The sequence below is a fragment of the Zosterops lateralis genome (assembly GCF_965231275.1).
Source record: "Zosterops lateralis genome assembly, chromosome: 33".
Lineage (NCBI taxonomy): Eukaryota > Metazoa > Chordata > Aves > Passeriformes > Zosteropidae > Zosterops > Zosterops lateralis.
The window spans coordinates 4,287,787-4,310,493 of NC_139793.1; the positions used below are offsets into that span (position 1 = coordinate 4,287,787).

General features: G+C 61.6%; 2 protein-coding genes across 2 annotated transcripts; both read left to right on the top strand.

Moving 5' to 3' along the window:
• Positions 1–179: 179 nt before the first annotated feature.
• On the top strand, positions 180–13,320 carry MTA2 (metastasis associated 1 family member 2). The gene is made up of 18 exons (XM_083881400.1): positions 180–530; positions 2,516–2,583; positions 2,680–2,773; positions 3,485–3,602; positions 3,712–3,775; positions 3,898–4,015; positions 4,095–4,197; positions 4,280–4,379; positions 5,357–5,545; positions 6,437–6,511; positions 7,097–7,155; positions 7,272–7,369; positions 8,347–8,486; positions 9,582–9,810; positions 10,788–10,877; positions 11,396–11,547; positions 12,265–12,413; positions 12,893–13,320. The coding sequence occupies exons 1-18, from the start codon at positions 503–505 to the stop codon at positions 13,062–13,064; spliced, it is 2,046 nt and encodes a 681-aa protein (XP_083737526.1). The 5' UTR covers positions 180–502; the 3' UTR covers positions 13,065–13,320.
• Positions 13,321–13,516: 196 nt separating this feature from the next.
• On the top strand, positions 13,517–22,572 carry TUT1 (terminal uridylyl transferase 1, U6 snRNA-specific; the record flags this gene model as incomplete). The annotated part of the gene is made up of 10 exons (XM_083881335.1): positions 13,517–13,667; positions 14,498–14,688; positions 15,155–15,355; positions 16,017–16,131; positions 16,858–17,668; positions 18,512–18,621; positions 19,592–19,714; positions 19,801–19,893; positions 20,574–21,029; positions 22,169–22,572. The coding sequence occupies 10 exons, from the start codon at positions 13,517–13,519 to the stop codon at positions 22,570–22,572; spliced, it is 2,655 nt and encodes an 884-aa protein (XP_083737461.1).
• Positions 22,573–22,707: the final 135 nt, after the last annotated feature.

Sequence of the window (22,707 nt, forward strand, 5' to 3'; positions counted from 1 at the left end):
GGGGGGGATATCAGGGTTAAAAAAGAGCTGCGTTGTTTTTAATTTTTTCTCTTCGCCGCCGTTTCCCGGAAGCGCGACGCGGGTTCTCCTTCCTCCTCCTCCTCCCCCGCCGCCTTCGGGCGGCTTTTCCGGTTCTCGGCGGAAATCGCCGAGCGCGGGACGGAAAGAGCCGAGGTTGAGGCGAGGAGTGACGGAAAGAGCCGAAGTTGAGCCGGAAAGTGCCGAAGTCGCTCCGGAAGCGCCCGAGGCGGCGCCGAGCCCGTGCCGGAGGTGCCCGAACGAATCCGGCCTTGCCCGAACCTCTCCCGAGGTGCCCAAACCTTTCTCCGGAGGTGCCCGAAAGGCTTTGCCGGAGGTTGCCGAACCTCTCCGGGGGTACCCGAAGCTTTTCCGGAGGAGGCCGAAGGGCTCCGAACCGGCCGTGCCGGCGCGGAGGCGGCGGGAGCGGCGATGAAGCGCGGCCGGGGCCGGGCCCGGGGGTAGCGCGGCCGAACGAGCGGCCATGGCGGCCAACATGTACCGCGTCGGCGGTGAGCGGGACGGGGCTCCCGGGGCGCCGCCACCGCGCCGGGAGAGGAGCCTCAGGGGGTTTGGGGGGTCCCGGAAAGCCGAGAGAGGGGGGGAGGCCCGTGAGGGGGATTTGGGGATTCCGTGAGGGGATTTGGGGGTGTTCATGAGGGGTTTAAAGGGGGGTCTGTGAGGGGTCCCACAACGGAAAGTGAGAGGGGGGTCCGTGAGGGGATTTGGGGGGTGTCCATGAGGGATTATGGGGGGGTCTGTGAGGGGTCCCACAAGGGAAAAGAGGGGGGAGGCCCGTGAGGGGATTTGGGGGTTCCGTGAGGGGGTTTGGGGGGTCCCGGAAAGCGGAGAGAGGGGGGGAGGGCCGTGAGGGGGATTTGGGGGTGTCCATGAGGGGATTTAGGGGTGTCCATGAGGGGTTTAAAGGGGGGTCTGTGAGGGGATTTAGGGGTGTCCATGAGGGGTTTAAAGGGGGGTCTGTGAGGGGATTTAGGGGTGTCCATGAGGGGTTTAAAGGGGGGGCTGTGAGGGGATTTAGGGGTGTCCATGAGGGGTTTAAAGGGGGGGTCTGTGAGGGGATTTGAGGGTGTCCATGAGGGGTTTAAAGGGGGGGTCTGTGAGGGGATTTGGGGGTGTTCATGAGGGGTTTAGGAGGGCTCTGTGAGGGGTCCCACAAGGGAAAGGGCGGGGGGGAGGCCCGTGAGGGGGGTTTTTGGGGGTCTGTGAGGGGTCCCATAACAGAAAGAGAGGCGAGGGCTCTGTGAGGGGGATTTGGGGGTTCCATGAGGGGATTTTTGGGGTGTTCATGAGGGGTTTAGGGGGGCTCTGTGAGGGGATTTGGGAGCTCCGTGAGGGGATTTTTGGGGTGTCCGTGAGGGGGTTAAAGGGGGGGTCTGTGAGGGGTCCCGGAAAGGGGGAGACGTGAGGGGTCCCACAGTGGAAAGGGGGAGCCCCGTGAGGGGATTTTTGGGGTGTCCATGAGGGGATTTGGGGGGTCCCTGAAGGGTCCCACAAGAGAAAGGGGGGGGGGGGGTCTGTGAGGGGATTTGGGGGTTCCATGAGGGGATTTTTGGGGTGTTCATGACGGGTTTAGGGGGGCTCTGTGAGGGGATTTGGGGGCTCCGTGAGGGGATTTTTGGGGTGTCCATGAGGGGATTTGGGGGGTCCCTGAAGGGTCCCACAAGAGAAAGGGGGGGGGGGTGTCTGTGAGGGATTTGGGGGTTCCATGAGGGGTTAAAGGGGGGGTCTGTGAGGGGTCCCAGAAAGGGGGAGCCGTGAGGGGTCCTACAACAGAAAGGTGGGGGGGTCTATGAGGGGATTTGGGGGTCCCAGAAAGAGGGAAAGGGTGTTGTGAGGGAATTTGGGGGGTCTTGGGAACAGTGGGGGTGTCTTGTGAGGCAATAACGGGGAGTCCCATAAAGGAGGGGTCCCATATGGGAGTTTGGGGGGGTCCCAGAAATTGGGGGGTTCTATTGAGGGGGATCTTATGAGGGTGTTTGGGGGGGTCCCGAAAAGGAAAAGGTCCCACGAGGGGATTCAGAGGGTCCCTGAGGGGATTTGGGGTGTTTATGAGAGGATTTGGGGGGTCTGTGAGGAAAAGGAGCTCTAAGAAATAGAGGAGGATCCCATGAGGAGATTTAGGGGTTTATTGTGGGGGGGAACCCCAATTCCTGAGGCGTGAGGGTTGGAGATCCCCCCAAAAAATAAAAACCCTAAAGAGAAAAGGTTGGGGAGCCTTTGGATGAGGTAAAAAAAACCTCAAGAAGGGGAACCCCAGATTTTTTGGGGGGATTATTCTGTCCCCCTTATTTGGGAGGGAAATGAGGGGGAATCCTCTGGGGTAACAAACCCTCCATTCCCACGAGGGAAAACATCTTTTTTTACAAAAAACCCCCCGACTTTTTTTAGGAGAAAGGAATAGAGATTCTAACCCATTCAAGGGATTTTTTTGAGGGGCTTTTCCCCTCACAACCCCCCCTGTTTTTTACCCCCCTAGACTACGTCTACTTCGAGAACTCCTCCAGCAACCCTTACCTGGTGCGGCGCATCGAGGAGCTCAACAAGGTGAGACCCCCTTTTATCCCTGGAGGTCTCCCCATCCTTTTTGGGGGCTCCCCAAACCCTGAGGGGACCCCCCTAAACCCCCTGTGCTCCCCCCAGACTGCCAATGGCAACGTGGAGGCCAAAGTGGTTTGTCTGTTCCGGAGGAGGGACATCTCCAGCAGCCTCAACAGCCTGGCTGACAGCAATGCTCGTGAGTGGGGGGTTTTTAGGGGGGATTTGGGGATTGGGGAGGCAGGTTTAAAAGGCAGGTGAACAGCTGTGGGTGTGAGTGGGGGGTTTTGAGGGGTTTGAGGGATTTTTTGGGGGGATTTGGGGGATTTAGGGGGCAGGTTTAAAAGTTTAAAAGCCAGGCTAACAGCAGTGGGTGTGAGTGGGGGGTTTTGAGGGGTTTGAGGGATTTTTTGGGGGGATTTGGGGGATTTAGGGGGCAGGTTTAAAAGCCAGGTGAACAGCTGTGGGTGTGAGTGAGGGGTTTTGAGGGGTTTGAGGGATTTTTTGGGGGGATTTGGGGGATTTAGGGGGCAGGTTTAAAAGCCAGGTTAACAGAAGTGGGGGGGGTTTGGGGTTTTTTGGGGGGGATTTTGGGGATTTGAGGGACAGGTTTAAAAGCCAGGCTTTACTGGGAGAGTCCTGCCTTTACTGGGAGAGTCCTGCCTTTACTGGGGGGGGGTCCTGCCTTTACTGGGGGGGTCCTGCCTTTACTGAGAGGGTCCCCCACCCTCAGGGGGGTCCCCCACCCTCTCTTGGCCCCTCCCCTCTCTCCCCTCCCCCATCCCTGAAGCGGCTGCCAAAACCCTCAGGGGTTTTTTTTGGGAGAACAATGGCTCTCCCAGCTGGATTTTTTTGGGGAGGGGGTGGAGAACACCCCGTTTAACCCCCCCGTGTGTGTTCCCCCCTCAAGGGGAGTTCGAGGAGGAGTCGAAGCAGCCGCCGATGACGGAGCAGCAGCGGCACCAGCTCAAGCACCGGGAGCTGTTCCTGTCCCGCCAGTTTGAGTCTCTCCCGGCCACCCACATCAGGTGTGGCGGGGCAAAAAAGGGTCTGGGGGTTGGGAAAAAGGTCTGGGGGGGTTTTCCTCTTCGTGGGGAGGGGTTTGGGGGTCACTCCTGTGCTGGTTTTTGCCCACAGGGGGAAGTGCAGCGTGACGCTGCTGAACGAGACTGACATCTTGGGGCAGTACCTGGAGAAGGAGGTGAGTTCTTTATGTGTGTGTGTGGCCCAAAATGGGTCTGGGGGGGATTTTGGGGGTCTCCACACCTTGCTGAAACCCCTCCCCACCCTGCTGAGACCCCCCAATGTGCCCCCTCCCCACAGGATTGTTTCTTCTACTCGCTGGTGTTCGACCCCGTGCAGAAAACGCTGCTGGCGGACCAGGGCGAGATCAGGGTGGGCTGCAAGTACCAGGCTGAGATCCCTGAACGCCTGGCTGAAGGTTTGGGGGGTTTTGGGGAGGGTCTGGGGGGTGCAGGATGAGGGGGGTCACTTTAAGAGCCCCCCCAAACCCCCCCCAGGTGAGTCAGACAACAGGAACCAGCAGAAGATGGAGATGAAGGTGTGGGACCCCGACAACCCTCTGACAGACAGACAGATCGACCAGTTCCTGGTGGTGGCTCGGTGAGGGGGGGACTGGGAGAACTGGGAGGGGTTCAGGGGGATTGGGGGGACCCCTCTGAGCCCCCCATGTCCCCCCACCCAGGGCTGTGGGGACGTTTGCCCGAGCTCTGGACTGCAGCAGCTCCATCCGCCAGCCCAGCCTGCACATGAGCGCGGCCGCGGCGTCCCGGGACATCACCCTGGTGAGAGGGGCCTGAGACCCCCTGGGCACCCCAAAACTCACCCTGGGAACCCCAAAACTGCCTCAAAGACCCCCCTGGGAACCCCAGAACTGTCCCTGGGCACCTCAAAACTGCCTTAGAGACCCCTGGGCACCCCAAAACTGTCCCTGGGCACCCCAAAACTGGCTTAGAGACCCCCTGGGAACCCCAAAACTGCCTCAGAGAGCCCCAAAACTGCCTTGAAGACCCCCTGGGAACCCCAAAACTGACCCTGGGAACCCCAAAACTGCCCCAGAGCACCCCAGGGAAGCCCAAAACTGCCTCAGAGTCCTCAGTTCCCACTGGAACACCCCAAAAACTTCTTCAGTGCCTCCCAGTGCCTCCCAGTGCCCTGAAACCCTCTTAAACCTCCCTCAAAACCCCTCAGACCCTCCTTAGAGCTCTCCCAGTGCCCCCAGTACATCCCAGTGCCCCCCAGTTCCACGCCATGGACACACTGGTGGTGCAGGGGGGGACTGAAACCCCCTAAAACCTGCCCCAAATCCCCCAAACTTCCCTCAAAGACCCCCAAACCTCCTTCAAAAACCCTCAAACCTGCTCCAAACCCCCCCCAAACTTGCTCCAAAGTCCTCCCAGTGCCCCCCAGTTCCACACCATGGACACACTGGTGGTGCAGGGGAGGCGCAGGAGCCCCCAAACCTCTCCCGAAACCCCCCTTAGAGCCCTTCCAGTCTCTCCCAGTCCCTCCCAGTGCCTCCCAGTGCCCTGAAACCCCCTCAAACCTTCCTCAAAATCCCCCAAACCCCCATTAGAGCCCTCCCAGTGCCCCCCAGTTCCACACCATGGACACACTGCTGGTGTCGGGGAGGTCACGGGAGCCCTGAACCTGCCCCAAAACCCCCCCAAACCTGCCCCAAACCCCGTGTTAGAGCCCTCTCAGTGTCTCCCAGTGCCGCCCAGTGTCTCCCAGTGCCCCCAGTATGCCCCATTCCCCCCAGTTCCACGCCATGGACACGCTGCAGAGGAATGGCTATGACCTGGCGCGGGCCATGGCCACGCTGGTGCCGCAGGGGGGGCCGGTGCTGTGCCGGGATGAGATGGAGGAGTGGTCGGCCTCCGAGGCCATGCTCTTCGAGGAGGCCCTGGAGAAATACGGGAAGGATTTCAACGACATCCGGCAGGATTTTGTGAGTTGGGAGAGGGTCGTTTTTTGGGGGGGGATTTGCTTTTTTTGGGGAGGGTCCTGTGTGGGGATTCCCTTTCTGGGGGGAATTTGTTTTATGGGGAGGGTCCTGTGGGGGGGAGCCCCTTTTTTGGGGGGGGGGTTTCCCTTTTTGGGAGAAGCCTCTTTTTGGGAGGGAGTCCCTTCTGAGGGGAGCCTCTTTTGGGGGACTTCCCTTTTTGGAGGGAGTTCTGTGGGGGGAGCCCCTTTTGGGGAAATTCCCTTTGGGAGAGAGCCCATTTTAGGGGGATTTCTCTTTGGGGGGAACCCTTTTTTGGGGGGATTCCCTTCTTAGGGGGGACCTGTTTTGGGGCTGAGCCCCCTTTTGGGGGAGGATTCCGTTTTGGGGGAGCTCCTTTTGAGAGGAAGCCCCTTTTTAGGGGGAACCCCTTTTTTGGGGGGGATTCCTTTTTTGGGGGGATTCCCTTTTTGGAGGGAACCCCTTTTTGGGGGAAAGCCCCTTTTTGGGAGGAGCCCTTTCTGGGAGTGATTCCCTTTTGGGGGAGCCCCTTTTTTGGGAAATTCCCTTTGGGGGGGAGCCCCTTTTAGGGGAGGGGTCCTGTGGGGGGGGATTCCCTTTTAGGGGGAACCCCTTGTTGGGAGGGAGCCCCTTTTGGGGGAAAACTCCTTTTTGGGGGGAGACCCTTTTTGGGGCAGCCCCTTTAGGGGGAGAAGCCCCTTTTTGGGACAGAGCCCCTTTCTGAGAGGGATTCCCTTTCTGGGGGGATTCCCTTTTTGAGGGATTCCCTTTTTTGGGCAAAGCCCCTTTTGGGATGGAGCCCCTTTTTTTAGGGGGCTCCTTGTGGGTCTCAGGGAGCTCCCCCCGAGCTCAGGGTGGGTTGTTGGGTGCCCACAGCTGCCCTGGAAGTCCCTGGCCAGCATCGTGCAGTTCTATTACATGTGGAAAACCACAGACCGTTACATCCAGCAGGTACAGGGGGTGGGCTGGGGGGATTTGGGGGGCTCAGGGTGGGGTTTGGGGGCTGTTACAGGGGTTTGAGGGGTTGATAATGGGGTTTGGGGGGCTGATAATGGGGTTTGGGGGGCTGATAATGGAATTTGAAAGGCTGATAATGGGGTTTGGGGGGCTGATAATGGGGTTTTGGAGCTCTTAGAGAGGTTTGAGGGGTTCATAATTGGGTTTGAGACACTAATAATTTGGTTTGGGAGCTCTTACAGGAGTTTGGGGAGCTGATAATGGGTTTTGAGGGGCTGATACGAGGTTTGGGGGCTGTTACAGGGGTTTGGTGGGGCTGGAAGGGGTTTTTGGGGGGTTGATAAGAGAGTTTGGGGGGCTGTGGAGGTTTGGGGGCTGATTTGGGGGTCCTGAGGGGCTGATTCAGGGTCACTTCTGGATGTCTGTGGGGCTTTTGAGATGCTCTGGGGTTTTTATTGGAGCTGATTTGGGGGTTCCGGGTGCCTGTGTGATTCAGGGGGGGCTCTGGGGTTTGGGGGGCTGATTTTGGGGGGTCTTTGGGGGGCTCAGAGCCCCCCGTGACCCCCTCCCTGCTCGCAGAAGAGGCTGAAGGCAGCGGAGGCCGACAGCAAACTGAAACAAGTCTACATCCCCACCTAGTGAGTTGGGGGGCTCTGGGGGACCCCCAGCTGGGCTCGAGGGGGCACAGGAGACCCCTCCCCTCCTCTGGGACCCCCCAAAAATCCCCTGACACCCCTTTTTCTCCCCCCCACAGCACCAAACCCAACCCCAACCAGATCATCTCGGTGGGCTCCAAACCCGGCGTCAACGGGGCCGGATTCCAGAAAGGGCTGAGCTGCGAGAGCTGCCACAGTCAGTGGGGACTGGGGGGTCCGGGGGGGGGTCCTGGGGGGCTTAGAGGGGTCCTGGGGAAGTTTTGAGGGGGTTTTGGGGTCTCTGGGGTTTGGGGAAAAGGGATTTGGGGGTTCCAGAAGGGGCTGAGCTGCAAGAGCTGCCACAGTCAGTGGGGCCTGGGGGGTCCTGGGGGGGTCCTGGAGAAGTTTTGGGGGGCTTAGGGCGGTCCTGAGGAGGTTTGGGGGGTCCTGGGGAGGTTTGGGGGGGTCCTGGGGGGGGGTTGGGGTCATTGGGGGTCTCTGGCGTTTGGGGAAAAGGTATTTGGGGGTTCCAGAAGGGGCTGAGCTGCGAGAGCTGCCACAGTCAGTGGGGACTGGGGGGTCCTGGGGAGGTTTTGAGGGGTTTAAGGGGGTCCTGGGGAGGTTTGGGGGGTCCTGGGGGGGTTTAGGGGTCATTGGGGGTCTCTGGGGTTTGGGGAAAAGGTATTTGGGGGTTCCAGAAGGGGCCGAGCTGCGAGAGCTGCCACAGTCAGTGGGGACTGGGGGGTACTGGGGAGGTTTTGAGGGGTTTAGGGGGGTCCTGGGGAGGTTTTGGGGGGGTTTGGGGGTCTCTGGAGTTTGGAGAACAGAAATTTGGGAGTTCCAGAAGGGGCTCTCTGCCCTCTGAGAGTCCTGGGGTGAGATTTTGGGGAAATCTTGGAGACATCCTGAGGTTTGAGGATGGGATTTGATTTTGGGGGGGTCCCAGGGGGTTTGGGGTGCCCTGGGGAGGTTTAGGGGGGTCCTGGGGAGGTTTAAGGGGTCCTGAAGAGTCTCTGGGGTTTCAGGAACAGGAATTTGGGAGTTCCAAAAGGATCTCCCTGATATTTGAGAGTCCCGGGGTGGGATTTTGGGGGCAATACTGGGGTTGGAGGATCAAATTTGCTTTGTGAGGGGATCCCTGGATCCCCCCTCCCCATCCCAGTGGCTCCCAGTAAGGCCCAGTTGCCCCCACAGCCTCCCAGTCCCCGCAGTGGTACGCCTGGGGCCCCCCCAACATGCAGTGCCGCCTCTGCGCCTCCTGCTGGATCTACTGGAAGAAATACGGGGGGCTCAAGACCCCCACCCAGCTGGAGGGGGTGACCCGCAGCGCCTCGGTGAGACCCCCCAAAATAACCCCACTGGGGGACCCCAAAACCTCCTGGGACACCCAAAAACCCCCCCTGAGGGAGCCCTGAAATTTCCTGGGACTCAAAAAAACCCCACTGAGGGACCCCCAAAACCACCTGGGACCCCTGAAATCTCCTGGGACTCAAACTCCACTGGGGGACCCCAAAAACTGCCTGAGACCCCCCCAAAAAAACCCACGTGAAGGACCCAAAAAAAAAACCCTCACTGAGGGACCCCCAAAACCTCCTGAGACCCCCAAAATCTCACTGAGAGATTCCAAAACTGCCTGGGACACCCAAAAAAACCCACTGAGGGAGCCCTGAAATCTCCTGGGACCCCCCAAAACCCACTAAGGGACCCCAGAACCCACTGAGGGACCCCAAAACTGCCTGGGACACCCAAAAAACCCCACTGAGGGACCCCCTCCCGGGGTCACCTCTCTCTGTACAAGACCCTGGGGTGTTCTGGGGTGGTTTTAGGGCAGATTTTGGGGTGACAAGACCCTCTCTAACCCCCCGGGAATCCCACTCCCGGGGCCACCCTTCCCAGGGCGGGTTCTAGGAGGGATTTTGGGGTGACAAGTCTCCCTCTAACCCCCCAGGAGCCGCACTCACGAGGCCACCTGTCCCAGGGCAGGTTCCAGGAGAGATTTTGGGGTTCTCCAACCTTTTCTAACCCCCCAAATCTTGCAGGAACCCCACTCCCAGGGCCACCTGTCCCTATACAAGACTCTGGGGTGTCCTGGGGTGGTTTTAGGGAGGATTTTGGGATTCTCCAACCTTCTCTAACCCCCCAAATTCTGCGGGAGCCGCACTCCCAGGGCCACCTGTCCCCGTACAGGACCCTGGGGTGGTTTTAGGGCAGATTTTGGGATTCTCCAACCTTTTCTGAGTCCTGAAACCCCACAGGAACCACAGTCCTGGGGTCACCTCTCCCTTAAACCAGCAGGGGATGTTCTGGGAGAGTTTTTGAGTTGATAAAATCCCCTCTAACCCCCCAGGAGCCCCACTCCCGGGGCCACCCTTCCCAGGGCAGGTTCTAGGAGGGATTTTGGGGTGACAAGACCCTCTCTGACCCCCCAGGAGCCCCACTCCCGGGGCCACCTGTCCCGTCCCGAGGCGCAGTCGCTGTCCCCGTACACCACGAGCGCCAGCCGGGCCAAGCTGCTGGCCAAGAACCGCCAGACGTTCCTGCTGCAGACCACGCGCCTGACGCGGCTCTCGCGCCGCCTGTGCCGGGACGTGCTGCAGCCTCGGCGGGCGGCGCGCCGGCCCTACGCCCCCATCAACGCCAACGCCATCAAGGCTGAGTGTGAGAGGGGTTTGGGGGGCTTTTGGGGGGTTTTGGGGGGGTTTTGGGGGGTTTGGGATCCCCTCAGGGGCGGGCGGCGCGCCGGCCCTACGCCCCCATCAACGCCAACGCCATCAAGGCCGAATGTGAGCCAAGTTTGGGGGGCTTTTTTGGGCGTTTGGGGGGTTTTGGGGTGTTTGGGATCCCCCCGGGACGTGCTGCAGCCCCCAGAGGGGTTTGGGGGTGATAAATGGGGTTTGGGGGGGGAAATGGTGAAAAAATGGGGTCTGGAGTCCTCATCAATGCCAACACCATCAGGGCCGAGTGTGAGAGGGGTTTTGGGGGTGAAAAATGGGGAAAAAATGAGGGTCTGGAGGAAAAAAAACGGGGAGAAAATGGGGGTTTGGGGGGGTGAAAATGGGGGTTTGGGGGAGTTTGGGATCCGTACGCCCCCATCAACACCAATGCCATCAAGGCTGAGTGTGAGCCAGGAAAACAGGGAGAAATGGGGGAAAAATGGGGAAAAAATGGGGGTTTGGGACCCCCATCAACGCCAATGCCATCAAGGCTGAGTGTGAGAGGGGTTTGGGGGGGCTTTTGGGGGAAAAATGGGGGTTTGGGATCCCCATCACCAACGCCATCAAGGCCAAGTGCAAACCAGGAAAACAGGGAAAAATGGTGGTTTGGGGGGAAAAACGGGGAAAAATGGGGAAAAAATGAGGGTTTGGGAGAAAAATAGGGGAAAATGAGGATGGGGGGTAAAAATGGGGAAAAAACAGGGTTTTGGGGGATGGAAAATGAAGCTTTGGGATCCCCAACACCATCAAAACCTACTGCGAGCGTCACAAACAGGGAGACAAAAACGGGCAGAAAAAAGGAGATTTGAGACCCCCATCAAGGCCAAATATGGATATTGGGGGGAGAAAAGGGGTCTCAGGACCCTCCTCTGTGACCAAAGGGGGATTCTGATCCCCCCCTGACCCTGAGACCCCCCCCAGGCTCCATCCGGCTGCCCAAGGCTGCCAAAGCCCCCCTGAAGATCCACCCTCTGACCCGCCTGCCCCTCGCCGCCATCGTCAAGGAGCTGGGTGAGGAGGGGGCTCGGGGGGTTTATGGGGAGTCTTTGGGGGTTGGGGAAGGGTTTGGGGGGTCTTTGGGGGTCAGGGAGGGATTTGAGGGGGCGTTTGGGGGTGGGGGAGGGATTTGTGGGTCAGGGAGGGGATTTGAGGGGGTCCCTGGGGATTGGGGGGGTGTTTGAGGGGTCCCTGGGGGTCAGGGAGGGGATTTGAGGGGGTCCCTGGGGATTGGGGGGGTGTTTGAGGGGTCCCTGGGGGTCAGGGAGGGGATTTGAGGGGGTCCCTGGGGATTGGGGAGGGATTTGGGGAGGTCCTGGCCATATGGGGGAGGGATTTGGGGGTCCAGATGGGGTTGGAAAGGGATTTGGGGGGGGGGGGGTGTCCCTGTGGCTGGGGGCTCCAGGTGAGTCTGGAGGGGTCTCCTGGGACACCTGAGGGTGTCAAACCCCACCCTGGGGAGTCCCAGGGGTGAGAGGAAGAATTTGGGGTGATCCTGGGGGTCCTGACCCCTCTCTGCCCCCCCTCCCCAGCTGCCCAAGCCCCCCTGAAGCCGAAGACCCCCCGAGGCACCAAGACCCCCATCAACAGGAACCAGCTGAGCCAGAGCCGGGGGCTGGCGGGGCTGGGGGGCAAGAGGGGCTACGAGGCCGGGGGGGACGGGCACCGAGCCCCCCGAATGAGGGTACGGATGGGGGATTGACAGGGGGGATTGGGGTGATTGACAGGGGTGATTGACAGGGGACATGGGGGTGATTGATGGGGAGATGGGGGGATTGACGGGGGTATTGGGGTGATTGATGGGGGAGATTGAGGTGATTGACAGGGGTGATAGGGATGATTGACGGGGGATCAGGGTGATTGACAGGTCAGTGGGAGGGTTAAAGGGCAGATATGGGGTGATTGACAGGGGAGATTGACAGGGCAGTGTGGGGTGATTGACAGGTCTGTGGGAGGGGAAAGAGGCAGAGTTGAGGTGATTGACAGTTGCTGGAGCTTCTGATAGAGAGGTGTGAGGTGACTGACAGCTGATGGGTGATTGACAGGGAGCATGAACTGGGGGTGGAGTTTCTGGATGATTGACAGGTGGAACATGGGGGCGTGGTGCCATTGGAACAGGACCTTGATTGGTGCAGTGATAACTTGTGGGCGGGGCTGGGTTTGATTGACGTGTATGTTGTGGTGTTGAGTGACTGACAGCTCACGGCGGGCTGTGATTGGCCTGGTAACGCGCGGGAAAATGGGGCTGGGCTGCGATTGGCTGTTTAACGCGCGGGAAGGTGTGGCTGGGTTGTGATTGGTCGGATAACGCGCGGGAAGGCAGGGCTGGGCTGTGATTGGCCGGGGAGCGCTCGCGGCGCGCTGTGATTGGCCGGGGGGCGTGACTAACGCTCCCGCGCAGGTCGGGACGGCGGCGCTGCCTTTCTCCGCCAACGGGCGCCCCCTGGCGGCCGCGCTGCGCCCCGCGCCCCCTCCCGGCACCAAACGGCAAAAACTGAACCCGGCGGACGCCCCCAACCCCGTGGTGTTCGTGGCCACCAAGGACACCCGGTACGGGGGGTCTGTGAGGGTCCGGGGGGGGGTTGAGGGGGTCCTGAGGGGGTCTGGGGAGTCCTGAGGGGGGTTGAAGGGTCCTGAGGGGGTCTGGGGAGTCCTGAGGAGGTTTGGGGAGTCCTGAGGGGGTTTGAGGGGTCCTGAGGGGGTTTGGGAGTTGAAAGCGTCCTGACAAGGTCTGGGAGGGTCCTGGATGGGTTTGGGAGGGTTCTGACAGGATTTAGGAAGGTCCTGACAGGATTTGGGAGGGTCTTGAGGGCGTTTGAGACATCCTGACAAGGTCTGGGAGGATCCTGAGGGAGTTTTGGGGTATCCCGGGTTGGACCTGGAAGGATTTGAGTTGTCCCGAGGGTGTTTGTGGCCACCAAAGCCACCCTTTATGGGCAATTTGGGACTTTTCCTGTGTGGGACACATAAGATTTTTCTGGCTGGGGGAGGATCTCAGTGAGTTTTTTGGTGATTCCCCTTTCCCCCAGGGCGCTGCGGAAGGCGCTGACTCACCTGGAGCTCCGTCGAGCCGCCCGACGCCCCAACCTCCCCCTGAAGGTCAAACCGGGGCTGCCCCTTCGCCCCGGGGGGGGGTCCCTGGCGCCCCCCGCCCCTCCTCACCCCGCCAGCACCTCGGAGCCCATCGTGCTCGAGGACTGACCCCCACTCAAGCCCAACCCCTTTTGTATTTTTTTTATTTCCATAGAAAAACAAAAAAAATCTCGCGGGGGGAGGGTGGGAGGGGGGTCAGGGAGGGAGGTCCGGTGCCCCTCCCCCGTTGTCCTTTTTGTCCCAAATTTATCCCCCCAACCCCCCGCGGGCCCCTTTTGTACGTGGAGCGACGCCCCCGGTTTTGTATCTCGGGCTGTCCCGGTTCTGTAGCGACAGGAAATAAACGCGATGAGTTTTTTCTTCAGCGGGAGGCGAATTAACGGCGGCGGGGGCGGGAAACCGGGGGGGGCATCGGGCGGAACGTTTGTGTTTGGGACACGTTTCCGTGGGGGGAAGAAAACCGTGAGGGACGGAACGCGCGTGGGGAGGGGGAGCGGGAAAGAGACGGACCATTTCCGGCGGAAGTGGCTGAGGGACGGGCGCGGGAACCGGAGCTCGCCATGGAACCGGGACCGGGCCTTGATCCCGACCCGGTAACGGGCCCCAACCACGACCCGGAGCCGGTAACCGATCCCGCAAACGATCCCGACGTGGAGCCGCTGCACCGGGGCGGCTTCCGCTGCCGCCTGTGCCAGATCACCACGGCCAACCGTGAGTGAGGGGCCCGGGGATCCGGGACACCGTTTACAGCGGCTGAGGGGGCTCTGATTCCTTCCACGGTGCTGGAGGTCCCTGAGATCCCGGTTAACGGCACTGGAGGGGCTCCCAAACCCCCCCCCCCCCCGTTTTACCGGGAGCGGGGAGTGTTTATTACCCCAATTACCGGCACCGGGGGAGCTCTGGCCTCCGTTTAACGGAGCCTGGGGGGGCTCCGAGACCCCAATTACCGCCTCAGGGGGGTCTCCCATTCCCGGTAACCCAGTTCCCAGTCTCGGTGACCCAAATTCCCGGTCCCAGGGGTCTCTCCCGTTCCCGATGACCCCAGTTCCTGTTTCCAGTTGTCTCTGTTATCTCAATTCCCAGTGCCGGGGGGGGTCTCTCTAGTCCCGGTGGTCTCTCCAGTCCTGTACCCCCCATTCTCGTTCCCGGTGGTCTCTGTTATCCCAATTGCCAGTCCTGGGGGTCTCCGTTATCCCAATTCCCAATGCCGGTGCTCCCAGTTCTCGTTCCCGGTGCTCTCCCCGTTATCCCTGTGCTCTCCCCGTTGTCCCGGCAGGCCCCATTCCCGGTTCTCTGTTATCCCAGTCCTCACCCCGCTGTCCCGGCAGTTCCCGTTATCCCGGTTCTCTGTTATCCCAGTCCTCACCCCGCTGTCCCGGCAGGTCCCATTCCCGGTTCTCTGTTATCCCTGTGCTCTCCCCGTTGTCCCGGCAGGCCCCATTCCCGGTTCTCTGTTATCCCTGTGCTCACCCCGCTGTCCCGGCAGGTCCCATTCCCGGTTCTCTCCCCGTTCTCCCGTGCTCACCCCGCTGTCCCGGCAGGCCCCAGCCTGCTCTCCCACCTGCAGGGGAAGCGGCACCGGCGGCTCCGGTGTCTCCGGGCCGAGCGGCGCTCGCAGGAGCAGCGGAGCCTCTTCGTCAGCGGCTTCCCCCGGGACACCGACCCCGCCCGCCTGCGGCAGCACTTCCGCGCCTTCGGGGATGTCGCGACTGTCGTCATGGACAAGGAGAAGGTGCTGGGGAGGGCCCCCTGTCGGCTCCCTTTGGGGATATCGCGATAGTCGTGATGGACAGGGAGACGGTGCCAGGGGAGGGGGGAGCGTCCCCCACAGGCACCTTTGGGGATGTCGCGATTGTCGCGATAGTCGAGGAGGAGGCAGAGGGAGAGGGCGCTGGCACCCTGTGGGAATTCAGGAGGAGATTTGGGACTCGGGGATGTCACGATAGTCGCGATAGTCAAGGAGGAAGGGGTAGGAGGAGGTACTGGCATCCTGTGGGACTTCACAGGGAGGATTTTGGGACTCTCAGGGATGTCACGATTGTCACGATAGTCAAGGATAAACTGGGGGTGGGGAGTCCTGAGTGCCCTGGGGGGGATTTGGTGCTCTCTCAGCTCTCCTGCTGTCAGTCAATATCACGCCTATCGCGATAGTCCCTGGAGGGGGCGCTCCCAGCGCTGACCCCTCCCCTTGTCCTCAGGGCGCTTTTGCCATCGTGGAGCTGCGGGACCCCGAGGGGCGACAACGAGCCCTGGACGAGCCCCGACATTTCCTGGGGGGGCGGCGGCTGCGGGTGCGGCCCCGGGAGCACCGGCCCTTCCCCAGGACCCCCCCCCGGGACCCCCCCGGGACTCCCCCGGTACCCCCGGGGCTGCTGCAGGCACTGGGCCAGGCCCAGGATGTGAGTGGGGGGCTCGGGGAGGGGGTTAAGGGGGTCTCAGAGCTGTCCGGGGGGGTTTGAGGGGGGTTTGGGGGGGGTTTAGGGGGTCCTGGGGGGCTCGGGGAGGGGGTTAAGGGGGGTCTCAGAGCTGTCCTGGGGGGTTTGAGGGGGGTTTTTGGGGGGTCCTAGGGTGGTCAGGGGGATTTAGGGGTTCTTGGGGTTCTCAGGGGGGGTTTAGGGGGTCCTGGGGTGTTCGAGGAGGTTTTGAGGGGATCCCAAAGTTGTCCTGGGGGTTTTGGGAGGGGATTTAGGGGGGTCCCAAGTCTTTCCTGGTGGTTTTTGGGGAATTTAAGGGGGTCTCAGAGCACTCAAGGGAGTTTAGGGCGATCCCAGAGCTCTCCCAGGGTTTTAGGGTGCTCCCAGTGCTCCCAGTTTCCCCAGTCCGGCTGGGGGGTTCCCAGTTTCCCCAGTTTCCCCAGTGAGGTCAGGGGTCATTCCCAGTGCTCCCAGTTTCCCCAGTGAGGTCAGGGGGCATTCCCAGTGCTCCCAGTTTCCCCAGTGAGGTCAGGGGTCATTCCCAGTTTCCCCAGTGAGGTCAGGGGTCATTCCCAGTTTCCCCAGTGAGGTCGGGGGGCATTCCCAGTTTCCCCAGTTTCCCCAGTAAAGCCGCCCCGTCCCGCAGGTGGGGGAGCAGCTGCAGGTGCTGGTTCGGGCCCTGGAGCTGAGCGAGGCCGAGCGCCGCCTGCGCCACCTGCTGGTCACCCTCATACAGGAGGTGTTCACTGAGTTCTTCCCAGGTGAGCACACCTGGACACACCTGGGCACGGCTGGGGACACCTGGGCACACACCTGGGGACACCTGGGCACGGCTGGGAGACAGCTGGGACACCCCTGAGCACACCTGGACACACCTGGGTACAGCTGGACACACCTGGGCAGGGCTGGAACACACCTGGGCACAGCTGGGTACAGCTGGACACACCTGGGCAGGGCTGGAACACACCTGGGCACAGCTGGGTACAGCTGGACACACCTGGGCAGGGCTGGGACACACCTGGGCACAGCTGGCATGGGGGTGACAGCAGAGTGACAGGGGTGTGATGTGTTCCAGGTGTGCCCCAGGTGTGTGTGATGTGCCCCAGGTGTGTCCCAGGTGTGTCTCAGGTGTGTATGACGTGCCCCAGGGGTGTGTGACGTGCCCCAGGTGTGTGTGACATGTCCCAGGTGTGTGTGACATGTCCCAGGTGTGTGTAACATGTCCCAGGTGTGCCCCAGGTGTGTGTGACATGTCCCAGGTGTGTGTGACATGTCCCAGGTGTGTCCCAGGTGTGTCCCAGGTGTGTGTGATGTGCCCCAGGTGTGTGTAACATGTCCCAGGTGTGTGTAACATGTCCCAGGTGTGCCCCAGGTGTGTGTGACATGTCCCAGGTGTGTGTAACATGTCCCAGGTGTGCCCCAGGTGTGTGTGACATGTCCCAGGTGTGCCCCACACCTGTCCCACACCTGTCCCCTGTCCCCCCCAGGCTGCTCCGTTGTCCCCTACGGCTCCTCCGTCAACGGCTTCGACGTCCACGGCTGCGACCTCGACCTGCACCTGGAGCTGGGGGAGCCCCAGGGCCCAGAGACCCCAAATGGGGACCCCCAGAGCCCAAACAGGGACCCCCAAATCCCAGAGACCCCAAACGGGGACCCCCAGAACTCAGAGACCCTGAACGGGGACCCCCAGAACTCAGAGACCCCGAACGGGGACCCCCAAAACCCAGAGACCCCAAACGGGGACCCCCAAAGCTCAGAGACCCCAAATGGGGACCCTCCTCCCAATGGGTCCCTTTTGGGGGACAAAGGTTCAGTTTTGGGGTCTGAGGGATCCCTTTTGGGGTTCAAGGGGTCCATTTTGGGGTCTGAGGAGCCCCTTGTGGGGGACAAAGGTTCAGTTTTGGCGTCTGAGGGGTCCCATTTAGGGTCTGAGGGGTCCCATTTAGGGTCTGAGGGGTCACTTTTGGGGTCCGAGGGGTCCCTTTTGGAGGACAAAGGATCCATTTTCGGGTCCGAGGGGTCCCTTTTAGGGTCCGACGCCGCCCCTCCCTCATGTTCTGAGGATTCCCTGTCTGATGACGACTCCCCCGACCCCTCAGAATCCCTTTTGGGGTCGGGGGGGTCCCTTTTGGGGCGCGGGGCCCCCCCGGAGCAGGTGCTGGCGCTGGTGGGGGCGGTGCTGCGGCGCTGCGTCCCGGGGGTCCGCGGGGTCCGCGCCGTGCCCGGGGCCCGCCGGCCCGTGGTCAAATTCAGCCACAAACAGTCCGGCCTGGCCGGGGACGTGTGTCTGGACAACCGGTACGGCACTGGGGGGGACTGGGAGAGACTGGGAGGGGACTGGGAGGGACTGGGAGAGGTCTGGGAGGGACTGGGAGGGGAATGGGAGAGACTGGAGGGGATTGGGAGGGATTGGGGGGGATTGGGAGGGGACTGGGAAGGTCTGGGAGGGACTGGGAAGAACTGGGAGAGACTGGAGGGGACTGGGAGGGGATTGGGAGAGACTGGAGGGGATTGGGACGGACTGGGAGAGATTTGGAGGGGATTGGGAAGGTCTGGGGGGACTGGGAGAGGATTGGGAGGGACTGAGAGGGGATTGGGAGAGACTGGGATGGACTGGGAGGGATTGGGAAGGGACTGGGAGGGATTGGGAGAGACTGGGAAGGATTTGGAGGGGACTGGGAGCACTGGGAGGGGACTGGGGAGGGACTGGAGGGGACTGGGAGCACTGGGATGGGACTGGGAGAGATTGGGAAAGGACTGGGGGTAACTGGGCGGGCACTGGGAAAACTGGGAGGGAGGCAGGGACTTGGAGAGGAGACTGGGAGGGCACTGAGGACAAACTGGCGGGCACTGGGAAGGGACTGGGGAGGACTGGGAGGGCACTGGGGGACGTGGGGAGGGGACTGGGATGAAACTGGGAGAGGACTGTGGGACCCCTTCCCATTTCTCTCCCTTTTTCCTCCCCTTTTCCCTGCCCTTTCTCCCTTTTTTCTGCCGCTTTTCCCCTTTTTTCTGCCCTTTTCTCCCATTTTCCTCCTTTCCCCTGCCCTTTTACCCTTTTCCCTTCCCTTTTCTCCCACTTTCCCCCTTCCCCTGCCCCTTTTCCCCCGTTTTTCACCCCAAACCTCGCTGCCCCCCCAGCCTGGCGCTGTTCAACTCCCGTTTCCTTCGGCTCTGCGCCGACTGCGACCCCCGGGTGCGGCCCCTGGGCTACGCCCTGCGGCTGTGGGCGGGGCGGCAGCGCCTGGCAGGTGAGGGGGGCCGAGACCCCTCCCCAAAATGGGATCCCACCCCAAAAATGGGATGGGAACCCCAAAAAATGGACTGGGAATACCCAAAAATGGGATGGGACCCATCTGTCCACCCCCTGTTCTTCCCCCGTGCAGCTGCTGGGTTGGGGAGGAAGCACCTGGCAGGTGAGGGAGGGTCGAGACCCCTCCCCTAAATGGGATCCCACCCAAAAAATGGGATGGGAACCCCAAAAATGGACTGGGAACTCCCAAAAATGGGATGGGTCCCATTGGGATCCCCCTGACCACACCCCATTATTCCCCCGTGCAAATTCTGGGGTGAGTGGTCAGCACCTGGCAGGTGAGGGGGGTCGGGACCCCTCCCCTAAATGGGATCCCACCCCAAAATGGGACGGGAACCCCTAAAAAGGGGATGGGACCCATCCAGGGGGGTCTCAGCCCATCCAGGGGGTCTCAGCCCATCCAGAGGGGTCTCAGCCCATCCAGGGGGGTCTCAGCCCATCCAGGGGGTCTCTCAGCCCATCCAGGGGGGTCTCACAGCCCATCCAGAGGGGTCTCAGCCCATCCAGGGGGGTCTCAGCCCATCCAGGGGGTCTCACAGCCCATCCAGGGGGCTCACAGCCCATCCAGGGGGTCTCAGCCCATCCAGAGGGGTCTCAGCCCATCCAGGGGGCTCGTAGCCCATCTAGGGGGCTCGTAGCCCATCCAGGGGGGTCTCACAGCCCATCCAGGGGGGTCTCAGCCCATCCAGGGGGGTCTCAGCCCATCCAGGGGGTCTCTCAGCCCATCCAGGGGGGTCTCAGCCCATCCAGGGGGGTCTCAGCCCATCCAGGGGGCTCATAGCCCATCTAGGGGGGGTCTCAGCCCATCCAGGGGGGTCTCAGCCCATCCAGGAGGGTCTCAGCCCATCCAGGGGGGTCTCACCCCCTCAGGGACCCCCACCACGACCCCCTCCCCATTTTTCCCGCAGGTAACCGGGCTGGGGGCGGCCCCCTCCTCACCAACTACGCGCTGACGCTGCTGCTGGTGCTGTTCCTGCAGAGCCGCAGCCCCCCCGTGCTGCCCTCGCTGCGCCGCCTCCAGAGCCTGGCAGGTGCCCAAAAACAGCCCCCAGACCCTTTTTGGGGGGTCCTCAGCCCGTTTTGGGGGTCTCTAAACCTCCTTTTGTGTCGTTTTCAGGCCCCCAGGACCGTGCCAGGGTTGGGGGGTGGGATTGCAGCTTCCCCCGGGATGTGGCGGAGCTGGAGCCCAGTGGGAACACCCAGAGCGCAGGTGAGGGGTTGGGGAGGGGGCTCTGAATTGAGGAGGGGGCTTTAAATCCCTCTGAGGGGTTTAAATCCAGCTGGGGGACCCTAAATCTGGAGGGGGAGAAAGTCTGGGGAGGTTCCCAAACTGGGGAGGGGTCCCCAAATAGGGGAGGAGCTCAAATCCCACTGGAGAGTCCCCAAAAATCTGGGGAGGGGTCCTCAAATCGGGAGGGGATTTCTCAAAAATCTCAAATTTTGGCTTAAATCCCACTGGGAGGGTTCTGGAATCCCACTGAGTTTTTGGGGTATTTGGGGTGGGATTTTGGGGTTTTTTTGGGGGGTTCTGGGGTTGGTTCTGGGTAGGTTTTTTGGGGAATGTTTTTCGTATTGTTTCTGGATGTTTTGGGGGATTTTTCTGGGTGATTTTTGGAGGCGTTTCTGGCTGGTTTTGGGGGGATTTTCTGGGTGGTTTTTGGGGGTATTTTCTGGCTGTTTTTTTGGTGTTTCTGGGTAGTTTTTGGGGTTGATTCTGGATGTTTTTTTGGATGTTTTTGGGGGAGTTTCTGGACGGTTTTTGAGCGCATTTTTGCAGGTATTTCTGTATATTTTTTTGGCTATTCCCAGGTGATTTTAAGGCTATCCTGGATATTTTCAGACCTCTCTCCACCCCTCTCTAACCCGCCTTTCCCCTTTTTTTTCCCCCAGCCTCCCTCCTGGCCGAATTCTTCTCCTATTTCTCCACCCTGGATTTGGGTGGGCTCCTCCTCTCCCCTCTGGAGGGTCGAGCTCTGCCTCGCCCCCCACCCGAGACCCTCGGGGGTCTCCGCCCGGGCCCCCTGACCCTGCAGGACCCTTTCGAGCTGAGCCACAACGTGGCCGCCAACGTCACCCCCCGCACGGTGTCGCGATTCCTGCGCTGCTGTCGCGACGCCGCCCGACTCTGCCGGGGCCCCCAATTCCTGCAGAAATCCCGCCGGGGCCGCCCCTGGGGGGTGATGAGGCTCCTCCAGCCCGGCCCCGACCACGGGAATTCTGAGGATTCCCAAGGGAAATTCGTGATCCCCATCGAGGGAGCGGCGCAGCGCGAGGCCTGCGAGGCCGCGTGGTTCGTGCTCAGGGAGGTGCTGGGCTGTGACTGCGAGGCCCAGGGGACGCCCCAGGGTGAGTGTGGCCTGGAAAAGGGGACAGGAGGGTCCTGGGGGGAGTTTGGGGTCCTGGGGACACCCCGCGGTGAGTGTCGCCTGGAGGGGGGGACAGGAGGGTCCTGGGGGGAGTTTGGGACACTGGGGACACCACCCAGGGCTGGATGTCACCTGGAGAAGGGGACAGGGGGGTCCTGGGGGGAGTTTGGGGCTCTAGGGACATCAACAGGGGCTGGATGTCACCTGGAGAAGGGGACAGGAGGGTCCTGGAGGAGTTTGTGACACTGGGGACACCAAGGGATGAAGAGAAGCCACCAGCAGGAGCCCAATGTCACCTGGAGAAGGGGACAGGAGGGTCCCATGGGGAATTTGGGACCCTGGGGACACTGGGAAATGAGAAGATGTTCCTGGATCCCTCAGAGCCACCACCGAGAGCTGAATGTGACCTGGAGGAGAGGACAGGAGATTCCTTGGGGAAGTTTGGGACACAGAGGGATGAAGAGAAGCCACCACCGGGAGCCCAGTATCACCTGGAGAAGGTGACAGGAGATTCCCGAGTGGAATTTGGGACCCTGAGGACACCAAGGGATGAGGAGAAGATGCTCCTGGATCCCCCAGAGCCACCACCGAGGGCTGACTGTCACCTTGAGAAGGGGACAGGAGATTCCCAGGGGGAGTTCGAGACCCTGGGGACACCGAGGGATGAAGAGAAGCCACCAGCAGGACCCCAATGTCACCTGGAGGGGGTGACAGGCGATTCCCGAGGGGAATTTGGGGACACGGGGAAGCGTCGCCTCCCCGAGGGGGTCCCAAATGGGGAGGGGGTCCCGCCCGCAAAGCGCCCCCGGCTCCCCCCGGCCCCGTCCCGCTGGAGCTGCTCCGTCCGGTACCGGGTGTGGCGGGGCCGCCGCCGCCTCCGCCGCCGCCTCCAGCCCCGGGGGGGCTCCGGGGGGAACCGGGGGGATCCAGGTCTGGAGGGTCCCCAAGGTCCTGGAGGGGCTCAGGGTCCCCGAGGGGCTGCGGGTCCTGAGGGTCCCAAAGGTCCTGGGGGGGTTCAGGATCTCGGGGGGGTTCAGGATGTTGGGGGGGTTCAGGATCTCGGGGGTCCTGGAGGGATTTGGGGTCCTGGGGGTGTTCAGGATCTCGGGGGGGTTCCAGATCTCGGGGATCCCGGGGGCATTTGGGGTCCCGGAGGTCCCGATAGCCCCGGGAAGGCTCCAGATCTTGGGGGTCCCGGGGGGATTTGGGGTCCCGGGGGGTCCCCCCTGGCTCTGGAGCGGGCCGTGACCGAGTCCATCATCCGAGGGGACACCGGGACCCCCCCCGGGCCCCCCCCGGAGCCGCTGCTGCGTTTCCAGCTCAGCGCCCACCCGGGGGGGTCTCGCCGGGACCCCCAAACGCTGCTGCGGCTCCGGCCCGAGCCCGACCCCCCCTCGGCGCTTTTCCAGGAGTTTTTCCACTTTTTGCGGAGTTTCCTGCCGGGGATGGTGCGGCTGCGGCTGGGGGGGGGCGCGGGGACCCCCGGGGGGGCGAGTTTTGGACATTCGGGGGTTTCCCAATAAAATCCGTTTTGTGCTGTGTGGCCTTGGGGGGTTTACTGGGGGGAAAAATGGAAATTTGAGGTTTATTTATTGATCAGGGATTTGGGGAGAGCTGGAGACGTTTATTGACCCCCCTCAGAGTCGTTCCTTGAGCGC